Source organism: Leptonychotes weddellii, chromosome 4, assembly GCF_054177405.1.
Source record: "Leptonychotes weddellii isolate Sample4059 chromosome 4, ASM5417740v2, whole genome shotgun sequence".
NCBI lineage: Eukaryota > Metazoa > Chordata > Mammalia > Carnivora > Phocidae > Leptonychotes > Leptonychotes weddellii.
Genome location: NC_138372.1, coordinates 6603998 through 6630765, shown reverse-complemented (window position 1 = coordinate 6630765; position 26768 = coordinate 6603998). Strand labels below are relative to the sequence as shown.

At 45.0% G+C, this 26768-nt stretch overlaps 1 protein-coding gene across 8 annotated transcripts in view; it reads right to left on the bottom strand.

Moving 5' to 3' along the window:
• The window catches only part of NMNAT1 (nicotinamide nucleotide adenylyltransferase 1), a 29891-nt gene extending 6011 nt beyond the window's left edge, over positions 1–23880 (bottom strand). The window contains exons 1-6 of one of the 8 annotated variants that reach the window (XM_081816892.1): positions 23656–23796; positions 22748–22869; positions 12152–12269; positions 4902–5072; positions 3609–3792; positions 231–373 (exon numbers count right to left, since the gene is read on the bottom strand). In XM_081816892.1, coding sequence (XP_081673018.1) covers positions 231–373; positions 3609–3792; positions 4902–5016 — 442 coding nt within the window. In that variant the 5' untranslated portion in view covers positions 5017–5072; positions 12152–12269; positions 22748–22869; positions 23656–23796. Of the gene's footprint in view, positions 1–230; positions 374–3608; positions 3793–4901; positions 5073–12151; positions 12270–22747; positions 22870–23342; positions 23521–23655 lie in introns of those variants that run through there. The other 7 variants (XM_081816893.1, XM_081816888.1, XM_081816887.1 and 4 more) reach the window with 7 other exon arrangements.
• Between the last annotated feature and the right edge of the window lie 2888 nt (positions 23881–26768).

The following is a 26768-nucleotide window of genomic DNA, read 5'->3' as shown; positions in this document are numbered from 1 at the left end:
AATTTTTATTTTTTTAAAGATTTTATTTATTTATTTGAGAGAGAGAGAATGAGAGAGCACATGAGAGGGGGGAGGGTCAGAGGGAGAAGCAGGCTCCCCGCCGAGCAGGGAGCCCGATGCGGGACTCGATCCCGGGACTCCAGGATCATGACCTGAGCCGAAGGCAGTCGCTTAACCAACTGAGCCACCCAGGCGCCCCTAGTTGGTAAGTCTTGATGAAACATACAGACCTTTTGGTTTTGGCTCTAGCAATTTCTTTTGACTAAAATCTTGTCTTTGTTCCACCCACTTCCTTTTCTGTCCGGGCCTTCCTGGTGTAGGTGAGTCCTGCTGGTGGTCACAGCTCCCAGCCTCCAGTTTCTCCTGATGGTGTCTACAAGACAACAAAGCAATAGCGCATTTCTCTTCTCACAACATTCAATTAAAATACTGTCTCTCTGGAGATGCCCGAGAGCCTCTGACCCAAAGTTAAGGCTGTGTGATATTAAAAACATTTAACCACAAGAACCCCTGATGCCTGACCAGTCAGCATGGATGCTGGCCAGTGGTGCTGGGGACTGGCTATCAGGAACAGAAAGCAAGGAGATCCTGGGAGCACAACAGATGGTGGCTATTACTGTTCGAAGCTTTATGTGTGTGTCATAATAACAAGAGTGAATATTAGTTATTTATTATGTGCTAAGCACTACACTAAGTCCTTTGCATGGATCATTTGATTAAATCTTTTCAATATCCCGTGCCATAAATATTATTATTGTTATTATTATTCCCATAGTGGAGGGAAGTGAAGGCTTGGAGCTGTAACTCCAGCTCTTGGTAGACTCCTTGGGACACAGGAGGCATTCAATAACAATCTGATTGAGTGAATGTTTTGGTTATTATAAAGCAACTCTTTTATTCCCACTATCATATCAGAATTGTTCTCCCCATCGAGACAGGAGACTAATTTGCCCAAGGCCATTTTTTTTTAAGTAGGCCCCACACCAAACACGGAGCCCAATGTGGGGCTCGAACTCATGACTGTGAGATCAAGAGCTGAGCCGAGATCAAGAGTCAGATGCTCAACCGACTGAGCCACCCAGGCGCCCCTGCCCAAGGCCATTTAGCTTATAAGTAGCAGAGCTAGTATTTGAACCCCAGCAGTCTGGTTCCAGAGCCAACACTCTTGACCACTGAAGAGTGTGGCTTGACCTAGTAATGGAGAGCCACAAGGCCAAGGATAAGGTCGTAGAGGGGACAAGTGCCTGAGGCCTAAAAGGAAGGGACCACAGGCAGTACTCGTGTGTAGCTTTCTTCTTGATTGGCAGCAGGATGCCCACCACTTTACCACTGTGAAGTTACCCAGGAAACATGAGCTACAGTTGGGGGAGCCCAGTGTGGGTCCTCTGTGCCCCTAACTCCTTTCCCTTTTGAGCAGCTGAGTTAATACAGAATGGACAGTGCGACCGCTGTGGAGCCAGAGAGGGAAGGCTGGGCCAGGTGGGCATGCAGAAGCCTGCCGTCTGATGGGAGAACTGCTGGCCAACGAAGAGGGCAGACTCTTCCCTGCCGAGCCCGAAAAGTCACTCCTCTTCTTAAGTTGCTGTGCTGCATATGGTCTGCTGGCTCAGTATCCAATCCTGCCCTAAACACACTTCCCAGAGGTCCCTGCGGCATGTTCTCGATGTGACAGAGATTCTGCTGATGAGATTCACTCACGAGAGACTCGGAAGGAAGAAGGGAGGCAGAGGCCATCTTTCTGGGCTGTGGAGCCTGAGAAGCATCTCTTAGGGCATGAGCGTGGTGGCCGGACTCCATACTCCACTGTCCAGTCACCAACTTTAGGAGACTGAGACAGGTGAACAGCCGTATTTGTGGTGGCAGAGGCAGGAACAGCTTCCTGAACGCTGACTGCAGCTAAGGAGGTATGACCTTGGAACAGACCTGACTTCTCTGCTGCCACCCCTTGACACTTCCGCACGAGCACCTAAATCCCTTTCTGCTTTTGGGGCGCCTGGCTCAGTCAGTTGAGCGCCCAACTCCTGATTCTGGCTCAGGTTGTGATCTCAGGGTTGGGGGGATCGAGCCCCACAGCTGGCTCCATGCTCAGCATGGAGTCTGCCTGAGGGTTCTCTCTCTCCCTCTGCTCCTCCCCCAACTCATACTCTCTCTCTCTCAAATAAACAAATAAATAAAACCTTTAAAAAAGCAAAAACAAAAAACACTTCAGAGTGGTCTCTATTTCCTGTTGAAACCCTAACTGATATGTTTAGTACCAAAGGAATCAGAACTCTAAGAACAAGACATTAGACATGAAGGTTTTTCAGAAAGTTCTCTGATACTCAAGATAATATTAAGTAATAATTAGATGTCACTTCCTCTAGTTTCTGAATCCTCACCCGGAACTGTTTCAAAGGTGACAGAACAGAGATCTGGGACAACCCCCATATGTGGTCACGGAAGCAGCATGTAAAATCAGGGCCGTCCATGACCAAGTACCACTGCTTCTCTTGCTTCAAATTACCTGCCTCTCGGGCGCCTGGGTGGCTCAGTTGGTTAAGCGACTGCCTTTGGCTCGGGTCATGATCCCAGGGTCCTGGGATCGAGTCCCACATTGGGCTCCCGGCTCAGCGGGGAGCCTGCTTCTCCCTCTGACCCTCTCCCCTCTCATGCTGTTTCTCTCTCGCTCGCTCTCTAATAAATAAATAAAATCTTTAAAAAAAAAAAATTACCTGCCTCTCTCTTTTCTACTTAAAAGATTAACGACAAGGGCGCGCTCCCTGCTCCGCGGGAAGCCTGCTTCTCCCTCTCCCACTCCCCCTGCTTATGTTCCTTCTCTCACTGTGTCTCTGTCAAATAAATAAATAAATAAATAATTTTAAAAAAATCTTATTAAAAAAAGGGGGGCACCTGGGTGGCTCAGTTGTTAAGCGTCTGCCTTTGGCCTAGGTCATGATCCCAGGGTCCTGGGATCAAGCCCCACATTGGGCTCCCTGCTCCGCGGGAAGCCTGCTTCTCCCTCTCCCACTCCCCCTGCTTATGTTCCCTCTCTCGCTATGTCTCTCTCTGTCAAATAAATAAATAAAAAATCTTAAAAAAAAAAAATCTTATAAGATTAACAACAAGGGGCACCTGGGTGGCTCAGATGGTTACATGTCTGCCTTCGGCTCAGGTCATGATCCCAGGGTACTGGGATCGAGCCCCACATCGGGCTCCCTGCTCGGTGGGGAGCTTGCTTCTCCCTCTCCCTCTACTGTTCCCCCTGCTTGTACTCTCTCGCTGTCAAATAATAAATAAAGTCTTTAAAAAAAAAAAGAAAAAATTAACGACAACATCTTACAACTGTGCCTTTCTTGTCTGGGGCAGGCTTCTCTATGTATTCTCTCTCGTAGAGATACAGTAACAAGCATGCAAACAGCTCAAAACATGGTGAAAGGCATAAAGGCTAAGGAAGCCCCGTGCTCTGCAGCTGTGCTCTACACCCAAGAAATCACCGGACGTGGGAAGCCCTCCCGACCCGAGTCACAGTTTGCAAATCTGTATTTCACAGACACAGGCAGCACTGGAACATGGCAAAAAGCCCCAACCCATTTCCGAAGAACTGACAAAGCTGATTTCACCATAAATACCTTAGCACCTTAACGGTCTCTACCCATTCCTTCTGAAGACTTTCCCAGGTGTCAACTTCCACCCATTCTGAATTCTTGGTGGCGAGTTCTGCCATGATAACTCGGTGGCGGGCAGAGATGAGTCCTTTCTTCTTATATGCATCGCCAACAGGAGAGATTATGCCTTTGATAACTCTATATTTTCCTGGATAAAGAGTCAGATTTGATGTGAGGTGTAACAAGTTAGATTTTATGCACAGGAAATGTTATCATCAATATGGTTTTACAACAGACCCCCCCCTTTTCAAAACAGGGATTCAGGTTCATTCATACATTCATTTACAAACAAGGTGAAATAGAACATAAAATTCACCATTTAAGTGCACGGTTCAGTGGCATCAAGCACATTCACACTGTTGTGCAGTCCTCACCACCATCCGTCTCCCACCATCTGTCTCCAGAACTTTCTCATCTTCTCCAACTGAAACTCTGTCCCCATGAAACACTAACTCCCCAACCCCCTACACAATGTAAGTTTTGATATTGCCAAATTGCCTTATAAAAAGCCTTCATCAATGTGTACAGTTCACCTACAGTGTATGTAAGAACCCATTTCTGCCCAACCTCTGATACTTGACACTATCAAATTTAAACATTTTTGTCGATGTGATGGGCAAAATAGATCTCATTTTTTTATCTTAGTTCCCTGATTATTAGGATTATTAGTGAGTCTGAGCAACCATCCATCTATCTAGCAGCATATGCATGATCATTTATGTAACAAAACATATTGTGTAGGGGAGGTAATAGTTTTCCTCAACTCTCCTTGGGTCCCTGGCTGGGTCTGGAAATTAAACTGACAAAAACAGAAAAACAGAAGAAAAATGTAGAAATTTATTTAATAGAAGGTTTATGTGACGCGGGTGTCTTCATAAGGAAATGAAGACCCCAAGAAACAGTTAAACCTGAGTATTTTTATGCCAGGTTTAGTGAAGAGTGGACAGTCGTCGAGAAATATGATAGGGCAAAGAGTACAAGGTAAGTGTAGTAAACTCAGGGAAATTTGGCAAGGCCCATTAGTTTAGATTCTTCCAGGCATCCATCTGTCTTTAGCAATAAGGATGCTCCTTTCCTCCCAGTATACGGAGGGCACTTCTCACATCAAGATTTTATGAGCTGCTTCAGGGGAGAGCGGTTCGGAGGAGGTCAGAGGGACCTTCCTGATTCTGCCATTTTTTCAAACTCCTTCAGCTTAAAATACCCAACAAGCCACAGTGCCATATTTTGGGGTAGTGTCCTGGCTACTGTTCCTACCTGTTTCATTCATGTAGTCCTTAGCCAGCTCAAATAGCCGGAGATGCATGTTGGTGATAGGATTAAAGGAACCACAAGCAAGGAGAACCACTTCGATCTTCTCTGAATTTTCCATGCTAAGAATTTGAAGTTGTTGATCTGAATGGAAAACTCTGACACTTTGCTTGTGGTCTGCAAAGGAAAAAGGAAACAAGTTCAGTTCTAGGTCTTTAGATGTCCTTCCACCTTCCAAGTGGATGGACAAAAGCCTGTGGCTTCAATGACAAAGACAGCCCCATCCTCCACCCTTCCTTTTCAGGGTGCATTTGCAGCTCTTGCTGTACAGGGATGGGATCTCCTTCCCCCTCTTTGTGACTTGCTTTGGACCAAACAATGTAGCAGACGTGACAGTGTGCGGTTCTGAGCCAGGCCTTTGAGGCTTTGCACACTTCCACACTCTTCTGGAGTCCGGCCTCTGCCATGAAAACAAGCCAGGGCCAGCCTGCTGGAGGATGACAGACCGCCTGGAAGAGAGACTGTACTCCCACTGATGGACAGCCAACCACACCAGCTATGCGGCGGGGGCCATCCTGCACCAGCCAAACCACAGATGACACGCTCGGACACACAGGCAAGCCCCAGCGAGATCAGCTGAGCCCGGCTTATATCAACAAACCCACAAGCTGACCCTCGACTCATGAGCAAAAATTAACGTTTATTATTGTATGCTGCCGAGGTTTTGTGATGCACTACTGTGGTCACAGTTAACTGATACAATGACATTATCAACTACCAAATAAATAGGACTCCCCAACAACCTGCCCTTCAGAACAGTAGTCTGGGGACGTCTGGGTGGCTCAGTCAGTTAACTGTTAACAGTTAACAGTTAACAGACCTGCCTTCGGCTCAGGTCATGATCCCAGGGTCCTGGGATCGAGCCCCGCATTGGGCTCTCTGCTCTGTGGTGGGAAGCCTGCTTCTCCCTCTCCCACTCCCCCTGCTTGTGCTCTCTCTCTCACTGTGTCTCTCTCTGTCAAATAAATAAATAAAATCTTTAAAAATAATAATAAGAAGAATAAAATTAGGAATGCATTTCTTCATTGTTTCCTAGCATCCAACACTGCTGTTGAAAGTCTAACGCCATTCTGACTCTTGTTCCTTTTTTACATGACTTTTTTCTTTTTGGCTGATTTGTGGGATGTCCTCTTTATCCCCAGTGCTCTGAAATGGCTTAGTGTTGTATCTTCGTGGGGGTCTTTTTCATTCATTGTGCTGGGAGTCAGCTGAAGGGGTTCAGAATGTGCCACTTTGGCATGCAGATTACTTTGAGTGGAAGGCATCTGAGACCCTGCAGGCTCAAGAGAAACTTTTGTCCCTCCCTTAGTTACACAGAAGAATCTAAATTGGGGGTCTTTCCCAGAATAAGGGTTATTAGCAGAGATAAATTTTATCTGAGGGACCCACCTGTATGGCAGGGCAAACACCTAATTACCAAATATCTGCTCTTCTTGCTGCCCTGTGAGGTGCATTCCTTTCCTCTGAAATCCCAGACCTCCACTCTCTTCGCCTTAGTTCAGAATGACATAATATGCCTCATTTTGCCTGACTGTCTTTGGAATTTCCATGTCTATGTGGATTCCCCGTATGTACGCTATTAAATTTGATTTTCTCCTCTTTATCTCTCTCATGTCAATTTGATTCTTAGTCCCTAAGCTAGAAAGACCTGAGAGGACAGGAATTCTTGCTCCCTGACACAATGAACCTTTCCATCCCTCAAAGTCAAATCACTCAGTTCTATTTTTTTGATAAACATTGCCTATGAACCATCAAAAAACAGTTTTGTTATTATAAAGTTTTATTTTTTTTAAAGATTTTATTTATTTGACAGAGTGAGACACAGTGAGAGAGGGAACACAAGCAGGGGGAGTGGGAGAGGGAGAAGCAGGCTTCCCGCGGAGCAGGGAGCCTGATGCGGGGCTCGATCCCAGGACCTGGGTTTGACTTTGAACTTTGGGGAATGACTTGCAGAGGTCAGAGTATTTTTATAATTAACGCAGAAATACAGTAAACGGCAATAAACAAACAGTTGTATGACACTTTTTGACGTATAAAATGCTTTCACACACATGATCATTTAATCTTCATCACACAGGGGCGCATGGGTGGCTCAGTTAAGCCCTGCATCCTGCTCCGCAGGAGGCCTGCTTCTCCCTCTCCCACTCCCCCTGCTCTGTTCCCTCTCTCGCTGTGTCTCTTTCTGTCAAATAAATAAATAAAATCTTTAAAAAAAAAAACTTCACCACGCAAACACACAAAAACTTGGCCAAAGTCATTTAGCTTGTTACAAAAAAAAGCTATTGTTAGATATTTCATTTTTCCAGTTAATCTTCTATCATTGGACATGTAGGTTTTTCTAGCTTTTCAGTATTACAAACATCTCAGAGAAAAAAATGGGTTGAGATTGAGCTGGAAATTAAGGCTATACAACACCACGCTGTGCACTTCTTTTTAAGATTTTATTTATTTATTTGACAGAGAGAGACACAGTGAGAGAGAGAGAGAGGGAACACAAGCAGGGGGAGTGGGAGAGGGAGAAGCAGGCTTCCCGCGGAGCAGGGAGCCCGATGCGGGGCTCGATCCCAGGAACCTGGGATCATGACCTGAGCCGAAGGCAGATGCTTAACGACCGAGCCACCCAGGTGCCCCTCGCTGTGCACTTCTAAGACTTGCCAATGCTCGGAAGATCTGTGTGTCAGGACCATTTATTTGTAGCCCAATAGTGTTCAGATCCAACTGCTAGGGTGACCACCTCACTTCTGCTCAGATTCTATGCTCATTGGACAAAGCTAGGGAGTGAAAGAACCAGGGTTAGCATCTCAGTTTCCTGAATCCTAGGCCCTCTCGTCAAGAAGAAAAATGGGAGATACACGGAGCTGTGCAGAATAGAAATGAGCCCTCCTAGCTGAGGAGCTGAGGAATGTGACTGTTAACCCCTTAGGTAATGAGAATCTCTGAAGCTTTCTGAGCAATGGAGTGACAACAGGGTTCTATAAAAACAATGTTTTAGAAAAATAAGACATGGGTACTTAAAACCTTTATTCGGTTTTACCAACTTAACCAAATCACTTAATTATGTGTCTTCAGTTTCCTCATCTGTAAAATAGAGACAATGACAACCAATTCAGTTACTTTGAGGATTAATTCTGATTGATGGCAAAGTGCTTAGCATATTGCCTAGCACAGTGTAAAAATAAATGCTAGCTGTTATTTGTGAGGAAAGTGACAATACTGATGATGGTAATGCTAGGGGATTAACTGGAAGGGGCAAAACAAGACAGGAAGTCCAGTTACAAAGTCATGAGTGCCTCAATTTAAGTAGTCAGTGAGAATGGAAATAAGAAACATTTATTCAACAAACATTTGAGGGGCGCCTGGGTGGCTCAGTCGTTAAGCATCTGCCTTCGGCTCAGGTCATGATCCCAGGGATCCTGGGATCGAGTCCCACATCGGGCTCCCTGCTCTGCGGGGAGCCTGCTTCTCCCTCTCCCACTCCCCCTGCTTGTTTTCCCTCTCTCGCTGTGTCTCTCTCTGTCAAATAAATAAATAAAATCTTTAAAAATAAATAAATAAATAAATAAATAAATAAACAAACAAACAAACATCTGAGGTTTTCCCCAACAAAGCATAGTGGTAGGGATCAGAGGGATGCTAATTGTTGCTAAGAAATAAAGGACAGAAGGGTCAGTAATGCTCCACATGGAAATAAAAACAACAAAACAAAAAAAGTTAATTCGTAAGAATGATTTAAATGTCCTACCTTTCAATTATCAGCCTAAGGATGATACTGGGGTTCACTTGAGGCTCATTCCCACTCCTCCCATCCCTATCCCCCAATTCCCATAGGAAGTGCCTGTGGTATTATGGGGTGGTGGTGAATACAACATCCCCAAGGGTACTCTAGGCTCACATGGAAACCAGGGTAACCGGCCAGCAGCAGAGCAGCTCCAGCCCCGCCCACCTCAAGCTTCAGGCACCGCTCCCCCCGCCCCCACCCCCGCCCGGAGACTGTGCTGTGAGCCGCAAGAACAATAAAGCTAAGAACAGGAGGTATGGGTCCCCAAGGGAGCTGCCTGCCGTTCAGGGAAGGACAGAACAAAGAGCTTGGAGTCCTTCCCCAACCTTGGGGATGCACTCAGGTTTCCAGGTCCTCCCCAGGGGAAAGGCTGGGAAAGGGGCTGGGGGAAGCTGATCTCTCAGCTAAAGGAAGTTTTCTCCCTTGTCACATTCAACCCATCTCAAATATCCAGCTTGGTTTTATTAATTCCCCGTGAACACAGCCAACTTGAGCTAGGACCTTCAAAACCACAGAATAATTAAGTTACAGTGAGCGTCCATCATAGCCCAGGGTGGCTTTAGAAGAACAAGGATCTGTCCCTCTCCAAGGAAAAGTACTTCCTCTGGATCACTGCAGGGTACCAGAGTACTTGCACTGGGAAGCGGGACAAGCTGAGGACAAATGGGGGGAGAAGTAGTTTGGGAGCTCTAACAGGGCTGCTCTGGATCCTCCGTGCCCTGCTCCAGGTGCTCAAGGACCAGCGTCCCCATGATTCACTTCTGTCTGGCCCACACAGCGTATCACCTGCACGGCTGGCTGCCGAGATCACGCCGGCTCAGGCTGTAAGTGTCCCTCCCCAGCTCTCGATGACAAAAAGCCCATTTCTTCCTGAGACAGTCTCAACGTTTAACTAAAATTTATTTTCAATTTTTAAATCATTTTATAAAAAACAGGTGTACTTGACATAACTACTGACTCTTAAGTTTTAAAACCTGATATGTAAACATTAATGAAATATTTTGTAAACATTAAGCCAGTTTTTTAAATGTTAACATTTAAAAAAATAGTTAACTGTCTTTTCTTGTCACATTTCAGAAATGCTCAATATGATTAAATCTATATTGGCTGACTGTTAAAATAATATGATTGACTTGACAACTGATCAGAATTTATACCCCTAAAAAGATGCTATTCCTTCCAAAATAGTCACATTAAGCCTATAACTATATCCTAGTTGTAACAATGTGCGATTACCAGTCTGGGGGTCTTTTAAAATTGTCTGGTTTTTTTTTTAGTACTTTCAATGGGGATAAATCTTTTTTTTTTTTTTTAAGATTTTTAAAATTTATTTGACAGAGAAAGACACAGCGAGAGAGGGAACACAAGCAGAGGGAGTGGGAGAGGGAGAAGCAGGCCTCCCGCAGAGCAGGGAGCTCGATGCAGGGCTTGATCCCAGGACCCTGGGATCATGACCTGAGCGCGAAGGCAGACGCCCAACGACTGAGCCACCCAGGCACCCCCATCAATGGGGATAAATCTTTGTTTTTGGAGGGTAGATTTGATTTCTACAAATACCCTAAACTCTTTCATTGTTAAACCTGATTAATAAAATAATTAAGGTAAATAATACAGCTTATGGTGAAGAGAACTATTAGTTATTGCAGAAGATTTTCTTATATGCATGGAAACTATGTACACATAATCTCAAAAGAATTTCAAAAATGAGCAGGAACAGCAGACTTCATTTGGTTGTGTAAGTTGTGGTACTCTGTTTATTAGTTACACTCAGTGTGAACCATCCGGCCAGAACAGAGCTAGCGCAGCACAGAGGCATGGTTAAGACTCTCAGACCTGGTTCAAAATTCTAGCTCTATCACTACTCAGTGTTTGTCCTTGGACAGGACACTTCATCATTCTGAGTCTCGGTTTCCTCAATAAAATGGGGAACCACAGTCCCTACCTCATAGGATTTTGTGCATATTTTTTTAAAGATCTTATTTATTCATTTATTTGAAAGAGAGAGAGAGACTGAGCTGGGGGGAGGGGGGAAGCAGAGAGGGAGAGGGAAAGAATCTCAAGCAGACTCCCTGCTGAGCGTGGAGCCTGACATGGGGCTCAATCTCACAGCCCTGAGATCACGACCAGAGCTGAAACCAAGAGTTGGACGCCCAACCAACTGAGCCACCCAGGCACTCCAGATTTTATGCATATTAAATGAGAAAGTGAATAAAAAATGTTTGACACATTTGTTTACTAATGATGAATATTAACTTTTACTATTACCCGTGGGTTGTCTTACAGCATTAAATTATAGTCATGGTAAAGGAACAAAAGTTCTAAAGATTCCTTAGAGACCAGTATCAACAGCGCCTGCTACATAGTAGGAGCTCAATAAATGGTAGCCATTATTCTTAGTGAAGTATTATTAGACATAATTTTGCTCTAATGGGATGATCTCAAGTCATCCTTGTTGTGTTTAAAACTTTATCTCCATGGTTTAATGTAACGTTGTTATGAAACAGAACCTAAATTTGGTTTCTTTTTTTAAGATTTTATTTATTTATTTGAGAGAGTGATAGAGAGCACAAGCAGGGGGAGAGGCAGAGGGAGAAGCAGGCTCCCCACTGAGCAGGGAGTCCGATGCGGGGCTCGATCCCAGGACTCTGGGATCATGACCTGAGCTGAAGGCATACGCTTAATGACTGAGCCACCCAGACACCCCATAAATTTAGTTTCTTGAAGCCATTTTATCACTAAAGAAGTAACGTAAAATGTAACTCGCTGTGTCCCATGCAGCAAGTGACAGTGTTCTTGTTTGGGATCACCGCTCTGGTCCTCCAGTTGTATGTTCTGCTAAGGTAAGTTCTTTCACCACCAACCCCCTTACTCGGCAGCCCAGCATGCAGGTCTTACCTCTGGAGATGGTTGGGGTATGCTCTGAGATTCCTGTTACGTGTTTAACTGCAGCCTGCCTCATTGCTTCTGCCCCTATTATCAATGGTAGTTACCTGCTTTACCTCTTTGGAAAGTCAAAAATCTCAATACCAAAAGAATAGCTGGGAATAGGGCAGACTGAGTTTAACTTAACACAATTTCTTCTGGTACAAGAAGCCATTAAATGGGAGACGAGGGCACCAACATTTCAACGTATGGATTCCCTAGAGACCAGTCCTGACAGCCTCACATGAGCTAACGTCTGCAGGGCTGAGGGTGACACAGACATATGTGACCAGATTGGGACTTGATATATTATTTTAGATTCTATGGAGGACATTAGTCTTGCCAGAAAAAGTCAGCTAGTAACTGGACAAATGAAGCAAATGCCATTTGATACATCAAAATAAAAAAACTGTAGCTCTAAAAATGTGGAAATTCTAAAACAATCTGAAAACCGAGAATCTACTTAAGTGACAAGAAAAGGAACTGTGATACTCACTGTAATTAGCCTAGTTTAAACTTGCCAACGTCTGTCATAGGAGTTTTGTGTGCAGTAAGGCCTATTTCCTTACTCCAGAAGGCCAGAATTTCCACAAGATATTTTCTCACCAAAATATCTGGTTAACATGAATTAGAAAGATGATAAACATTATTTGTCCACCAATTGTAAATGTTAACTCTTACACTACTTGTGGGCTGTTTTCACACTATTAATTTGCAGTCACTGTAAAGGAATGAAGGTTCTTTTTTTTTTAAAGATTTTATTTATTCATTTGGGAGAGAGAGAGCACACACAGGGGGAGAAGCAGAGGGAGAGGGAGAAGCAGACTCCCCACCGAGCTGGGAGCCCGACGTAGGGCTCGATCCCAGGACCCTGAGATCATGACCTGAGCTGAAGGCAGATGCTTAACCCTCTGAGCCACTCAGGTGCCCCAGGAACGAAGGTTCTTTTTTTTTTTTTTTTAAGATTTTTATTTATTTTTTGACAGAGAGAGAGAGACAGCGAGAGAGGGAACACAAGCAGGGGCCATGGGAGAGGGAGAAGCAGGCTTCCCTGCCGAGCAAGGAACCCGATGTGCGGCTCGATCCCAGGACCCTGGGATCATGACCTGAGCCGAAGGCAGATGCTAAACGACTGAGCCACCCAGGCGCCCCAGGAACGAAGGTTCTTAAATGAGTTGCCTGCAGCCAAATGAACCTCGGGCCGGAATTAGAATTAGAATTCAATGGTTAGTGCCTTCTGGTATCGTGCTTATAGGGTGAATTTCTTCTAATAATTGATAAATTAATGACCTGTGTATTGATTTTAGGCCCAGATCTTCCCAATACTGCAGGCAACCTCTCCTTACCAACTTGGCTGGCAGTATCATCTTTACTTTCTTCACAACTGGTAAGTGTGCATTTATCAAGCACTTATTAAGTACCTATTATTTGCCAGATATTGCCCAAACAAAAATGGGTAAGACTTATTAAGTGCCTATTATTTGCCAGACATTACCCAAACAAAAAAGCTCCTTGGGAGCTCAGACTGAAACTTCAGAAAAAATTCACATTTTGGGGCACCTGGGTGGCTCAGTCGTTAAGCGTCTGCCTTCAGCTCAGGTCATGATCCCAGGGTCCTGGGATCGAGTCCCGCATTGGGCTCCCTGCTCTGTGGGAGGCCTGCTTCTCCCTCTCCCACTCCCCCTGCTTGTGTTCCCTCTCTCGCTGTCTCTCTGTCAAAAAATAAAATCTTTAAAAAAAAAAAAAAAAGAAAAAATTCACATTTAAAATTCAGGTGAAGGAAATTTTTTATAAGTTCCTTAGTAACTGTTTTGGTTGTCCTCAAATTTGGGTCCATACAATATGCTGTGTTGGTGTTATAAAATTCTTTACTTATAATATAAAAAAATATCAAATTCATTCATTCATTTAATAAATGGTTACTGGACAGGAGATAATACCATGGAGAAAACCAGGGACCTTGACAATTTGAAATAAAGAAGTGACAGAGACGTGTTGGACTCTGAAATGTAAAGTTTTAGGATTATCTTAATACATTTTGATTACATTTTCCTATGTGTGTGCTTATAAGAGCAATGTGTGATTTAAATAAAAACTATGTCTAAGATTTTTAAAAAAATTTTTTGAAGAGTTTATTTATTCATTATTCATTTGAGAGTGAGCTAGCGAGCACAAGCAGAGGGAAGAGGCAGAGGAAGAGAGAGAAGCAGACTCCCCACTGAGTAGGGAGCCCGATGAGGTGCTTGATCCCAGGACCTTGACATCATAACCTGAGCTGAAGGCAGATGCTTAACTATCTGAGCCACCCACGTGCCCCATCTAAGATTTTTTTTTTTTAAGATTTATTTATTTATTTTGGAGATAGTGTGCCCAGGGGTGGAGGTGGAGGGGTAAAGGGAGAGGGAGAAAAGCAGACACAGGGCTCAATCTCATGAGCCTGAGATCATGACCTGAGCCAAAATCAATTGGACGCTTAAGCAACTGAGCCACCGTGGAGCCCCTAAATTTTTTTTTTAAGATTTTATTTTTTTAAGTAATCTCTACACCGAACATGGGGCTTGAACTCACAACCCTAAGAACAAGAGTCGCATGCTCCACTAACTGAGCTAGCCAGGCACCCCTAAAATTTTTTTAATGAAAAAATAGTCACTGGGGCTCCTGGGTGGCTCAGTCGTTAAGCATCTGCCTTCTGCTCAGGTCATGATTTCTGGGTCCTGGGATCGAGTCCCGCATCGGGCCTCCTGTTCAGCAGGGAGTCTGCTTCTCTCTCTCTCTCCCTCTGACCCTTCCCACTGCTTGTTCTCTCCCTCTCTCTCAAATAAATAAATAAAATCTTTTTTTTTTTTTTAAAGATTTTATTTATTTATTTGACAGAGAGAGACACAGCGAGAGAGGGAACACAAGCAGGAGGAGTGCGAGAGGGAGAAGCAGGCTTCCCGCCGAGCAGGGAGCCCGATGTGGGGCTTGATCCCAGGACCCTGCGATCATGACCTGAGCCGAAGGCAGACGCCTAACCGACTGAGCCACCCAGGGGCCCCAAATAAATAAAATCTTAAAAGAAAAAGAATTGTTGAATGCCTTAGGCACTGTCCTAGAGTCTGCTGCTGAATCCCAGCTCCACAAGAGGCAACATATGTGATGGTGAAAGTACTGGCTTTAGAGACAGAGGGAGGCCAGCGGAAACACTGACTCTGCAACAACCGGAGCTACCTAACCTCTCTGAGCTTCCTGCTCCTCATTTATGAAATGGAGATAAGGGGCGCCTGGATGGCTCAGTCGATTAAGCATCTGACTCTTGATTTCGGCTCAGGTCATGATCTCAGCGTCGTGAGATTGAGCCCTGTGTGAGGCTCCACGCTCAGCAGGGAGTCTGCTTGGGATTCTCTCTCTCCCGCTGCCCCTATCCTCCCCCGCATGCTCTCTCTCTAAAGTAAATAAATAAATCTTTTAAAAAATCAAATATAAAGTGGAGATAAAAAAACTGGCTTCAGTTTTGCTAAGGTTTAAATGAGATAATAGAATTGTGAAAAAAGCAGTCAGAGTTCTTATCACCAGCAATGCCAATAATAAGAACACAGCCCATGTCAAAGGAAAACCTCAGCTTGGCTAGGTTTTGAGCATCAGTGTCCCACGGGAGGGAAGCGAGGAAACATCCTCTATTTAGGTTTGCATTCAAGAATGTTCTTCCGAGGGCGCCTGAGTGGCTCAGTTGGTTAAGCGACTGCCTTCGGCTCAGGTCATGATCCCAGGGTCCTGGGATCGAGCCCCGCATCGGGCTCCCTGCTCAGGGGGAGGCCTGCTTCTCCCTCTCCCACTCCCCCTGCTTGTGTTCCTGCTCTCACTGTCTCTGTCTCTGTCAAATAAATAAATAAAATCTTTAAAAAAAAAAAAAAAAAGAATGTTCTTCCGAGATGACTACAGCCAGTAAATGGATGCTGTTCTGCTGTCCTTCTAGGGTTTACTGTGCTGCTCACGCATATGGACCCAGTCCCACAGGCACTCAAGAGGACGTCTGCTCTCTTCGGTGTGGGATCCTTCGGGGGCGGAGCCTGTACTATGGTGTTAACAGCTTTGGCAACTGACTGTGTGGTTTTTTTTGTTTTTTTAAAGATTTTATTTATTTATTTGAGAGAGAGAATGAGATAGAGAGCATGAGAGGGGGGAGGGTCAGAGGGAGAAGCAGACTCCCTGCCGAGCAGGGAGCCCAATGCGGGACTCGATCCTGGGACTCCAGGATCATGACCTGAGCCGAAGGCAGTCGCTTAACCAACTGAGCCACCCAGGCGCCCCGACTGTGTGTGTTTTTAAATACTGAATTGCTCAAGGGCTCATCTGAATCTGAAAGCATGTCTATATATAATACACCATCAATCTTCAATATTTATTTTCTCGTCACACTAAAAACAGAGATATGTAGAGACAGAATTCCTAATCAGACACATGTCACAGCTAAAACATTTCACCAGGGGAAGTTTAAAAATTCCATGAGAGATTTTTCTTTTTGTGGGTGAATTCCACTTTACTAGACTTCAAAAAAAGAAAAAAGACAACCTATCAATCAACAGTGCAAGTGCTGGCCTGCATTCAGTGCAGGGAGCAGCGAGCCTTCCATCTCTTGCTAGGCCGCTGCCATTGTTTAAATCCTTTGGCAGAAATGTTGCACATACAGGTTCCAATCAAAAGATAAGTATTCCTCACAGTGCTTTTTCCTCCCAAATATAGGAAAAAATGACCCCTGAACTTTACTACTTATCTGTGCTGCTGTCAGTGAGCAGCTTGGTTTCTACAGGTAAGCAAAACTTTCCAAGTAACTTATCCTTGTCAAAGCCTTCAAGGAAGTACCTGCTCAGCTAGGGCTGTCACAGTGTAAGGAGGAAGCCCTGGTTCCTCCTAAAGCAAGAGCTCCAAGAAGCAAAGGAGTAAAAAGCCATCCTTTTCCCATGACTTCCCATCCATTTAATTAGATCCCATTCATCCTGCAGTGCTTTTCTCGGGCCTGGGGCTGAGCTGGCTGGCCAGTGCGGCCTGCACACAACCAGACACTCGACCAACGGTCTGACGCCGGCACGGGAGCCCTCTGGTCTCGGCTTCACGCAGATGTCTTCGGCAGGTGAGCCTGTCCGAGCAGCAGGGCCACCTGACCGCTGCCGGAGCAGAAGCTCCTCTCCCACCCTGCCGCTCCTGAGTGAGATGGTCAGCTGACATCAGAACTACGGCCATAGGAAGCACATCAAAACCAGTCATCTGAAAGTTGTCTTTAAATATCGATTAGCACTGACAATCGATAAAAAAGAACAGTTCAACCCAAATCACTGGATTGACATCACAACCAAATTCACCCCAAATAAAGATACTCTATTAAATACTTTCAAGATTATGACACTGACTTTCTGAACCTCCTTTTTTGTTTCATGAAACTATTATCATCAGCTGGATGGTAGCTACAGAAATAAGCACTGAAAAGGAAGAAGGAAAATAGAAATCTTAGTAATGAACAAAAGTTTAGATTTAGTTTCAAGAGCATACAGTGATTCAGATGGTATATTTGAACAATTTGTTCTTTAAAAATGTAGTGGGGGGGAGCCTGGGTGGCTCAGTCGTTAAGCGTCTGCCTTCAGCTCAGGTCATGGTCCCAGGGTCCTGGGATCGAGCCCCGCATTGGGCTCCCTCCTCGGCGGGAAGCCTGCTTCTCCCTCTCCCACTCCCCCTGCTTGTGTTCCCTCTCTCGCTGTCTCTCTCCCTCTGTCTGTCAAATAAATAAATAAAATCTTTAAAAAATAAAATAAAAGTAAAAATGTAGTGGGAAATTTTAGAGTAAAAATAACCAAAATCTCCTCCATATGGGTGACAACAATCTTCTGCATCATGACAGTCAAGGTTGTCTAGAGAAAATAACTAATTGATCCACATAATGTTCATCTTCTTGCTTTTCCTGTGTGTATTCACAGATTCTGAGGTATTTTAAGTAGGAGCTAGTTAATCACAGATGCTCTCAACGTTTTTAGAAAGTGAAGACAACTCTATTTCTTGAGGAAAAGAACTATCTATGGCAGGAGGATCAAATTCAATATAAACATCTCCCAACACACCTATGACAGGCACAGACCTTCACAAGTGGGAATGACTGTTCTCCACCTCCTTCTCTACTCAGGGGACACCTGCCGGAGGAAAAGTTACCTAACAAACACTATCCATCTAGCACGTTGACATTTCTGAGGGCTTTCCATATCTCAGACATAGTGCTCAAACTTATGAATTAGAAACTTGATTGGGGGGTGGGGGGGGGCGCCTGGGTGGCTCAGTCAGTTAAGCGTCTGCCTTGGGCTTAGGTCATGATCCCGAGGTCCTGGGATCAAGCCCCACATCGGGCTCCTTGCTGAGCGAGGAGCCTGTTTCTCCCTCTCCCTCTGCCCCTTCCCACCACTTCTGGTCTCTCTGGCTTGCTCTCTCTCTCTCTCTACCTCAAATAAATAAATAAAATCTTAAAAAAAAAAAAAAAGAAAGAAAGGAACCTGATGGGGGCGGCTGGCTGGCTCAGTAGAGCATGTAACTCTCAATTTCTGGGTTATGAATTCAAGCCCCACCTTAGGGTTAGAGAGTACTTTAAAAAATAAAATTAAGGGGGCGCCTCAGTGGCTCAGTCGTTAAGCGTCTGCCTTCGGCTCAGGTCATGATCCCGGGGTCTTGGGATCGAGTCCCACATCGGGCTCCCTGCTCCGCGGGAGGCCTGCTTCTCCCTCTCCCACTCCCCCTGCTTGTGTTCCCTCTCTCGCTATCTCTCTGTCAAATAAATAAATAAAATCTTTAAAAAATAAAAATAAAAAATAAAATTAAGGAGCACCTGGGTGGCTCAGCTGCTTAAGCAATGAACTCTTGGTTTTGGCTCAGGTGATGATCTCAGGGTCATAAGACTGAGCCCCGCGTTGGGCTCCACGCTCAGCAGAGTCGGCTTAGATTTCTCTCTCCCTCTCTCTCTGCCCCTCCCTGCTGCATGCACCCTCTCTCAAACAAATAAATAAATCTTTTAAAATAAATAAATAAATTGGGGCGCCTGGGTGGCTCAGTCATTAAGCGTCTGCCTTCAGCTCAGGTCATGATCCCAGGGTCCTGGGATCGAGCCCCACATTGGGCTCCCTGGTCCGCGGGAAGCCTGCTTCTCCCCCTCTCACTCTCCCTGCTTTTGTGTTCCCTCTCTCGCTGTGTCTCTCTCTGCCAAATAAACAAAATCTTTAAAAAAAAAAAATTAAATAATTAATCATTTAATTAATTAAATTTAAAAAAAAATCAAATTCTCAGCACCTGGCTGGCTCAGTTGGTAGAACAAGAGACTCTTGATCCCCGGGTTGTGAATTCAAGCCCCACAATGGACAGAGCTTACACTAAAAAAATAAATTAAATAAATAAATAAATAGCATATATACCCCAGAAAGAAACAAAATATGTATGCTAACTAGCTGGAATTTAAATAAAAACTTGGAGGGGCCCCTGGGTGGCTCAGTCAGTTAAGCAACCAACTCTTGATTTCGGTTCAGGTAATGATCTTGGGGTCCTGGGATTGAGCTCCTTGCTGGGTCTGAGGGGAGTCTGCTTGTCCATCTGCCCCTCCCCCTGCCTATGCTCTCTCTCTCTCTCTCTCTCTCAAATAAATAAATAAAATCTTAAAAAAAAGATAACATGGAACTACTAGAATACTGTTTTCAAGGTCTTTCCACCCTCAAATGTGATGTTAGGGAGACTGGATTTTATCCTGTAAGGAATGGGGATGTATTCACGGGTTTCAACAGGAAGTAATGTACCAGTGAACTTTAGAAATAGTTCTCATGTATTCATCATAGTTTAGCAAATATTTCTGAACAAACACTTTGCTGTAGATGCTGGGAATAAAGCAGTAAATGAAACTGTCAAAATTCCCGATCCACACTGGAGCTTACATGCCAGTGTTGGGAGACAAACAATAATCAAAATAAATACACATATACTCTGTATATTAAATAATGGGGCTGCGAGAAAAACAAAGCAGGGCAAGAGGTTAAGGAGAGGTGGGATTCTAAGTAGGGTGTTCAGCAAAGGCCCCAACGAGTGACATCTGAGCAAAGAATTAAAAGAGGCAAGAGTGAGCCATGCAGATTTCTGAAGGAAGAATGTCATAAGCAAAGGTAACCACGAAAAATCAGAAGTATGCCAGTCATGCTCCAGGAACAGAGAAACCAGAATGGCTGAGTCAGAGTTCACAGACAGAAGGTGGGGCAGATGTAGTCAAAGAGGTGAAAGGGAGCCACTGTGGGGTTTTCAGCAGAGAAATGACATGATCCAACAGATTTTTAAAGGATCTTTCTGGCTGTTGAAGTTGAGAACAGAACGTAGAGAGAAGTAAGGGTGGAAGCAGGGAGACCAGACAGAAAGCTACTCCAGTCAGCCAGGTGAGAGCTGATGCTGACTTGGACCAGGGTGGCAGCAGCAGAAGTGGTGACAAGGCACCAGAGTCTGGAAATAGTATAAATGGAGAGCCAATGTGATTGCTGAGGACAGGAATGTGGGCTGTGAGAGAAAGAGGAGTCAAGGACGACTCCAAAAACGTCTGGCCTAAGCAACTGAAAGAGTAAGAGTCACCTTTGACTGAGAACAAAAAGATGGCCAGGGAGGAGGTTTAGGGGAGAAGATCTGTAGTTCAGTTTATACAGAAGTTACATTTGGGAGGTCTACTAGCTATCCAAGTGTGGTCATGGTAAGTAGGCAAATGGAGAACAGAGCCAAGTTCAGGGGGGGGAAGTACAGACTACAGAGATTTACTAGCGATTTGGGGTCATCTGCATATAGATGGTATTTAAAGTCACAAGACAGGATGACATTACCTAGATAGGGAGTGAAGACAGAACGGACAAGTATGGGCATCGCCTGGGGGCTGGTTAGAAATGCAGAATCACAGGCCCTGAGGCCTGCTGAATCAAAATCTATGTCTTAACAAGATCCCCAGGTGATCTGTATGATTCTTTAAAGTTCGCAAAGCACTGCTTTGGAGCACTCCATTGGTTCAGATGAGAGATAATGAAGGGTAGTAACAGGAGGGATGATGTCAAGTGTTCACAAGCGGCTGAATGGAGGAGAGAAGGAAATGCAGGGAGAAGGAGGAGATTTCTGACTCAAGTGATTGGGTAGATGGTGTGCCACTAGTCGACAAAGAATATTAGAGGAGGTGTGGGGGGAAAGCATACAGAGGCTACTGTTTTATAGGTATTGAATTTGAGGCACACACCGGACATCCAAGTAGAGATCTCGCAGGCAGACAGACGTAGAGAGAGAGAGATTAGAACCCAGAGATATTAAACACTATCTTCAGTGAGATATCATAATTAAGAGAAGGTTGTTTATTTAATTTTGTTTTTAAGAATAAGACTATTGCGGGTGCCCGGGTGGCTCAGTTGGTTATGCGACTGCCTTCGGCTCGGGTCATGATCCTGGAGACCTGGGATCGAGTCCCACATCGGGCTCCCTGCTCAGCGGGGAGTCTGCTTCTCCCTCTGACCCTCCCCTCTCATGCTCTCTATCTCATTCTCTCTCTCAAATAAATAAATAAATAATCTTTAAAAAAAAAAAAAGAATAAGACTATTGCTAGGTTGGGGAAGTCACAGAAGCTTCAAGAAAGTGAATAATTGATGGAGGAAGGTCCTTAAGGAGACTACAGAGAAAGGATTTTAGGTACAATATAAAAGGATAGCTTAAAAATAATGGGGAGAAGTGCGCCTGGCTGGCTCAGTCAGTGGAACATGCAACTCTTGACCTCAGGGTCATGAGTTCAAGCCCCAGGTTTGGGTATAGAGTTTACTTAAACAAACAAACAAAAAAAAACCAGGGACATCTCTGTGACTCAGTCAGTTAAGTGTCTGCATTCGGCTTAGATCATGACCCTAGGGTCCTGGGATCAAGCCCCACATCAGGATTCCTGCTCGGTGGCGGGAAGCCTGCTTCTCCCTCTCCCACTCCCCCTGCTTATGTTCCCTCTCTCGCTGTCTCTCTCTCTCTGTGTCAAATTTAAAAAAAAAAAAAAAATCTTAAAAAAAAACAGACTTACAATGGTACAAGCTATCTACTGGTAGATATTTAAGAGATCCACATGTTCAGAGAGCCTTTGGCTCATGTACTTCTTGTTAGCCACTCAAGCTTCATCTGCCCCAGCATTTTCCCTACCTAGTTGGAGCAACCTGCACTCTCTGGGCTCCCATTCCAAGTCCAAGTCAAAATGTCCTAAAATCCTCCAGCTACCAAACAGTACTTATCCCAGTTTCCCAGTTATGACTCCCAGCTCTGAGGTTATTTCCCCCATGCTCTCTCCAGTGACTACCTACCTAACATGTTATTCCTATCTTCCCAGTTTCTTCTCTTCCCTCACCAACCCCTCCAAAGCCTTGATTCTGTTTTCGTTTGAGAACTGGAACCCAAACCAATTTCTCTTACTTATGCACTAGGAGTACTTTTTCATTATCCGTTAAATGGAGACAAGAACCCAAGGAACACCCTCAGTATAGAAGTGCTGAATCATATCAAGTCACTGAGAAAGAAGAGCAGGCAAACAGAATGCATGGATCGGGTGAGGCCTGCCCTCCACAGCTCCTATGATTGCACACACTAAAACCAACACAAATGCCTGAATAGAACACCATATTAGCATCCTCAAAATTAAGGGAAGTAGGGGCGCCTGGGTGGCTCAGATGGTTGGGCGTCTGCCTTCAGCTCAGGTCATGATCCCAGGGGCCTGCCCAGAGGAGGGCTCCCCGCTCAGGGGGGAGTCTGCTTCTCCCTCTCCTTCTGCCATTGCCCCTGCTTGTGCTCTCTGGCTCTAACTCTCTGTCAAATAAATCAATAAAATCTTAAAAAAAAAAAAAAAAAAATTAGGGGAAGTACACTATGAGCAAATGTGTATTTAGCAAGTTCTTCCAATGGTGAAACAAAGAAGTATATTTTTCAGTTTTGTTTTGTTTGGCACTGACCCTATTTGTCCCTGGGAGTTCCGCATTTCTCAAAGCCTTGACCCGTCCACACGCATTCACGTATCAAAAATTAGAGATGATTACATTAACAGAGCTGTCCACTTACTTTCACAAAAGAAATTCTGTGAACACGAAGCCTTTTGCAAGGTAGGTTATTGGAACCATTCCAACTGTGTCAAGTTTCTCTAAGTTGGGCTGCCACAGCGGTTTCACACCCAAACTGTAACTCTGAAAAACAACGTATGGTAATAAGTACGAAATCCTACAATTCGAACTGGCAGAAGTAATTCTCTCTGGTAGATTCCTATGGTATCTTTAGTTGGAAGTCTGTCTGGGGTGGCTGGAATAGAATTAGCCTGAAAGGCAACATCTCTGAAACAATTTTGCCGTCAACCCTCATGTTGTCTTGGGAACTACGGACTCAAGGAGCGGGGATGGCAACAGCTGGTAAAAGGGTTTCCGCCCACGATCTCAGTAACTTTAAAAGTGCTGCCCAACAGCTGGTAGTGTCTTCAAGGGGCCGTGAGCGTCAAACCGCTTCCTGGGGGGCGGGTCTCGTCTTTACGGATTCGGAAAGACAGATTTCCGAGGAAAGAGAAGTCCTTCAGAACGGAAAACTTCCTCCTCCGCCCCCCCCCACCTCCGCCAAGCTCAAGAAGCCTCTACAAAGGGATTTTTTTTTTTTTCCCAAGGTGAATCACCTGTTCACAGGGCCAGAGGAAAAATTACCGAGGCTTTTGGTTCCACAGAAAGATGGAAAGAGGGCACCTGGGTGGCTCAGAGGGTTAAGCATCTGCCTTCGGCTCAGGGTCATGATCCCAGGGTCCTCGGATCGAGTCCCGCATCGGGCTCCCTGCTCAGCGGGGAGCCTGCTTCTCCCTCTGCCTCTGTCTCTTATGAATAAATAAATAAATACAATCTTTAAAAAAAAAAAAAAGAAAGATGGAAAGAATGAAGGGGCAAGACTCCTTGACCCAAACTGGAAATATGACCTTGCCTCGGGGACCGTTATACCTGCCTCTCAAAGATTCCACCATCTTGGACTCCCCCATGCTTGCGACAGAGTCCTGCGCTGACTCCCCTAGAGACTGGTTTTTCAGGGGGCTCGGGCTAGAGGGCTTACCACGTCCTCAGCGTCGACCCGCCCGAGCCCTCCCGGAGACGACCCGCAGCCCAGGCGCCAGACGGGGAACACCCCTGGCTACATTCTCATTGGCTCCTGGAGGCCGGAAGTGCATGTGTCCGGCGGAAGTACTCGTACTGTGAGCGTCGGCCGGGCCGGGACCCTCAGGTAGGCGGGGCCCCTGGCTCCGAACTCTGGGACCAAGGCTTTGGCACAGGCGGAGAGGAGACCCCGAGGGCCCCAGGAGGTTGTCTGGGTTTTGGTCTGGGAGGGCTGGAAGAGTTTCGGGGGCAGGGGTTCATTGCGACCTCTGGTGGCAGCTGGGGCCTAGTCGAGCCCGGCCGCCGCAGGACCCAAGTGCGGGAGCTCCGAGTTCCCCCGTGGAGACGGCGTTTGGGGCGGTGGCCCGAGCTGCTCCGTGTCGCGTCCCGATGGTTGAGGTCCCTAGCTGCTCACGTCCAGCCGGGAAAAACGTGTGCTCTCCGCCCTTATCTTATCCGTGCTTCTGGCTTTGACAGCCGCGCTCCGGACACGTGGGGGTGCAGGGTTTTCCTCAGGAACACCCGCAGCATCGCTAGGGGACGCCTCAGCAAGGCTGCCCGAGGCGCTGTCAAGAGAGAAAACGTCTTCTGCCCCTCCTCGCCCCGCTCCCTCTCTCCCATGGTGTCTTCCTAAAAAGAGAAGGGTGTGTGTCCGATGCAGGCTGCTCAGGTGGAAGTTATCTGGACTGCTTTAGGCTAGTTTCTGTAAAGTCAATGAAACTACTTGTTAATGGTTCCCTGTTTCCCAGCCAACTCCACCTCCAAGTGGTTTGAACTTTGAGCCTCTTGTAGTCCTGATGAATAATTTCGCTTTCCTCAAGTTTATGACACTTGGAACTTCAACAGTTGGAGGTTTATGCACTTTGGGACCGGCCAAGAGTGTGCAGAGTTCAAAGTACTAAGAGACAAGGTGAGCATGAATGAGTGCATCTTCCGCTCCAGATGACAGTTTTTGAGGGCTATTTCCGCAGTTTCTGTGAAAGCTGCACCGCCTTTATTGGATACTAGGTGGTGCCAGCGAGTTAATCTTTCTGGGATAAATTTCAAATGACGGGCAGCACCAGGTTAAGGCTTTCAAAGTGCCCCATCTTCCCTGAAATTTATTTAAAATAGTTTTACCTCCTTTAAAATATCTGGTGCCTTTATACGCTGTATCCAGTTATCAAATACATATTCCCTCTTAAGTGCTGAGGATGCTAAAGGAGGAATCAGACTCATTTTCTCCTCTCCCAGAGTTTATAGTCTGGAGAGAATGACCAGTAAACAATGTGCTGTAATGAAATCACATATAATTTAAGGAAGAAATAAGTGCTAAATAGAGAATAAGATGTGAAATGCCGTGGAAGAAGCAATCAGTTCTCATTATTCATTTACCAGTTATTTATCCAGTACTTTCTGTCTGCCCAACGTTATGCTGGATGCTGATGCATAAAGAAAAAGTAGGGGTGCCTGGGTGGCTTCGTCGGTTAAGCATCTGCCTTGGGCTTAGGTCATGATCCCGGGGTCCTGGGATCGAGCCCTGTCAGGCTCCCTGCTCTTCTCCCTCTCCCTCTATCCCCTCCCCCAGCTCCTGCGATCACATGTGTGCGCTCTCTCGCGTTCTATCTCAAATGAATAAATAAAATATTTTTTTCAAAGATTTTATTTATTTATTTGACAGAGAGAGACAACGAGAGAGGGAACACAAGCAGGGGGAGCAGCAGAGGGAGAAGCAGGCTCCCCGCTGAGCAGGGAGCCTGATGTGGGACTCTGTCCCAGGATGATGGGATCATGACCTGAGCTGAAGGCAGACACTTAAGGACTGAGCCATTCAGGTGCCCCAAATAAATAAAATCTAAAAAAAAAAAAAAAATCCCTGCTCACAATTTAGTGATTGGGAGGGAACCAAGTAAGACATGGAGAAACTGAACCTTGAGCTAGACCTTGAAGAATGGATTACCTGGGCTTGATAGGTAGGAAAAAAAAAGAAAAAAAAAAAAGCTGGCTCAAAAGAGAAGGATGAAAGTGCATGGCACGTCTTGAAACACCAAGTTGTGCTCGCTTTGGCTGCACATACACAAAAATTGAAACAGCACATAGTTTAGCGTGGTTAGACTGTAGGAAACTGAGCCTGAAAAGACACTGTCGGTTTTAGGTTTGGTTTTACTTTTACTGGAAAATTCAGCAGATATAAAATAAAGTTTAATTGTATGTGTCCCAGGAGAAATTATACATGAAGCATAGCTGTAATAAATTATGTGTAATAAATTACACTTCTGGCTAACCTGTTATACATGAAATTACACTTTTGGCTGTAATGTAGCTCATTTGTATTTACATATCATTAATCATTATAGATAAGCCAATTTTAAAAGATACAGTAGTAAGAATAGATTTTCACTGATTACATTCTATTTTGAGTGTAATGTAAGGAATCCTCTTCGTTGAAGTTCACATATCAGATCATCTGGTAATGATTATGTGTGGGAAAATTTTAAATGCTTTAATAAGTTACCCTAGGATTTAGGGTTTTTGTTTTTGTTTTGTTTTGTTTTTTTTGGTGTTTGTTTTTTTAAATTTTTGTTTAAGTAATCTCTACACCCAACATGGGGCTCGAACTCATGATCCCAAGATCAAGAGTTTCGTGCTCCACTGACTGAGCCAGCAGGCGCCCCAGGGTTTAGGTTTTAATGAATGGTTATATCTAATATTAAGCAAAATGTGTTTCCTGAAAGGAATGTAAGTTTAATTTTTATAAATGGAAAAACTTAAATGCTATAAATAATAAGGTAAATGCATGTAATATCAACATGCCAAAATCAGTAATTTTTCTCTACACTAGCAATAATCAGAAATTTTTGTTTTTAAGTAAGCTCTATGCCCAACATGGAGCTGGAACTCACAACCCCGAGATCAAGGGTCGCATGCTCCACCGACTGAGCCAGCCGGGTGCCCCACAATAATCAGAAATTGTAATAACAAAA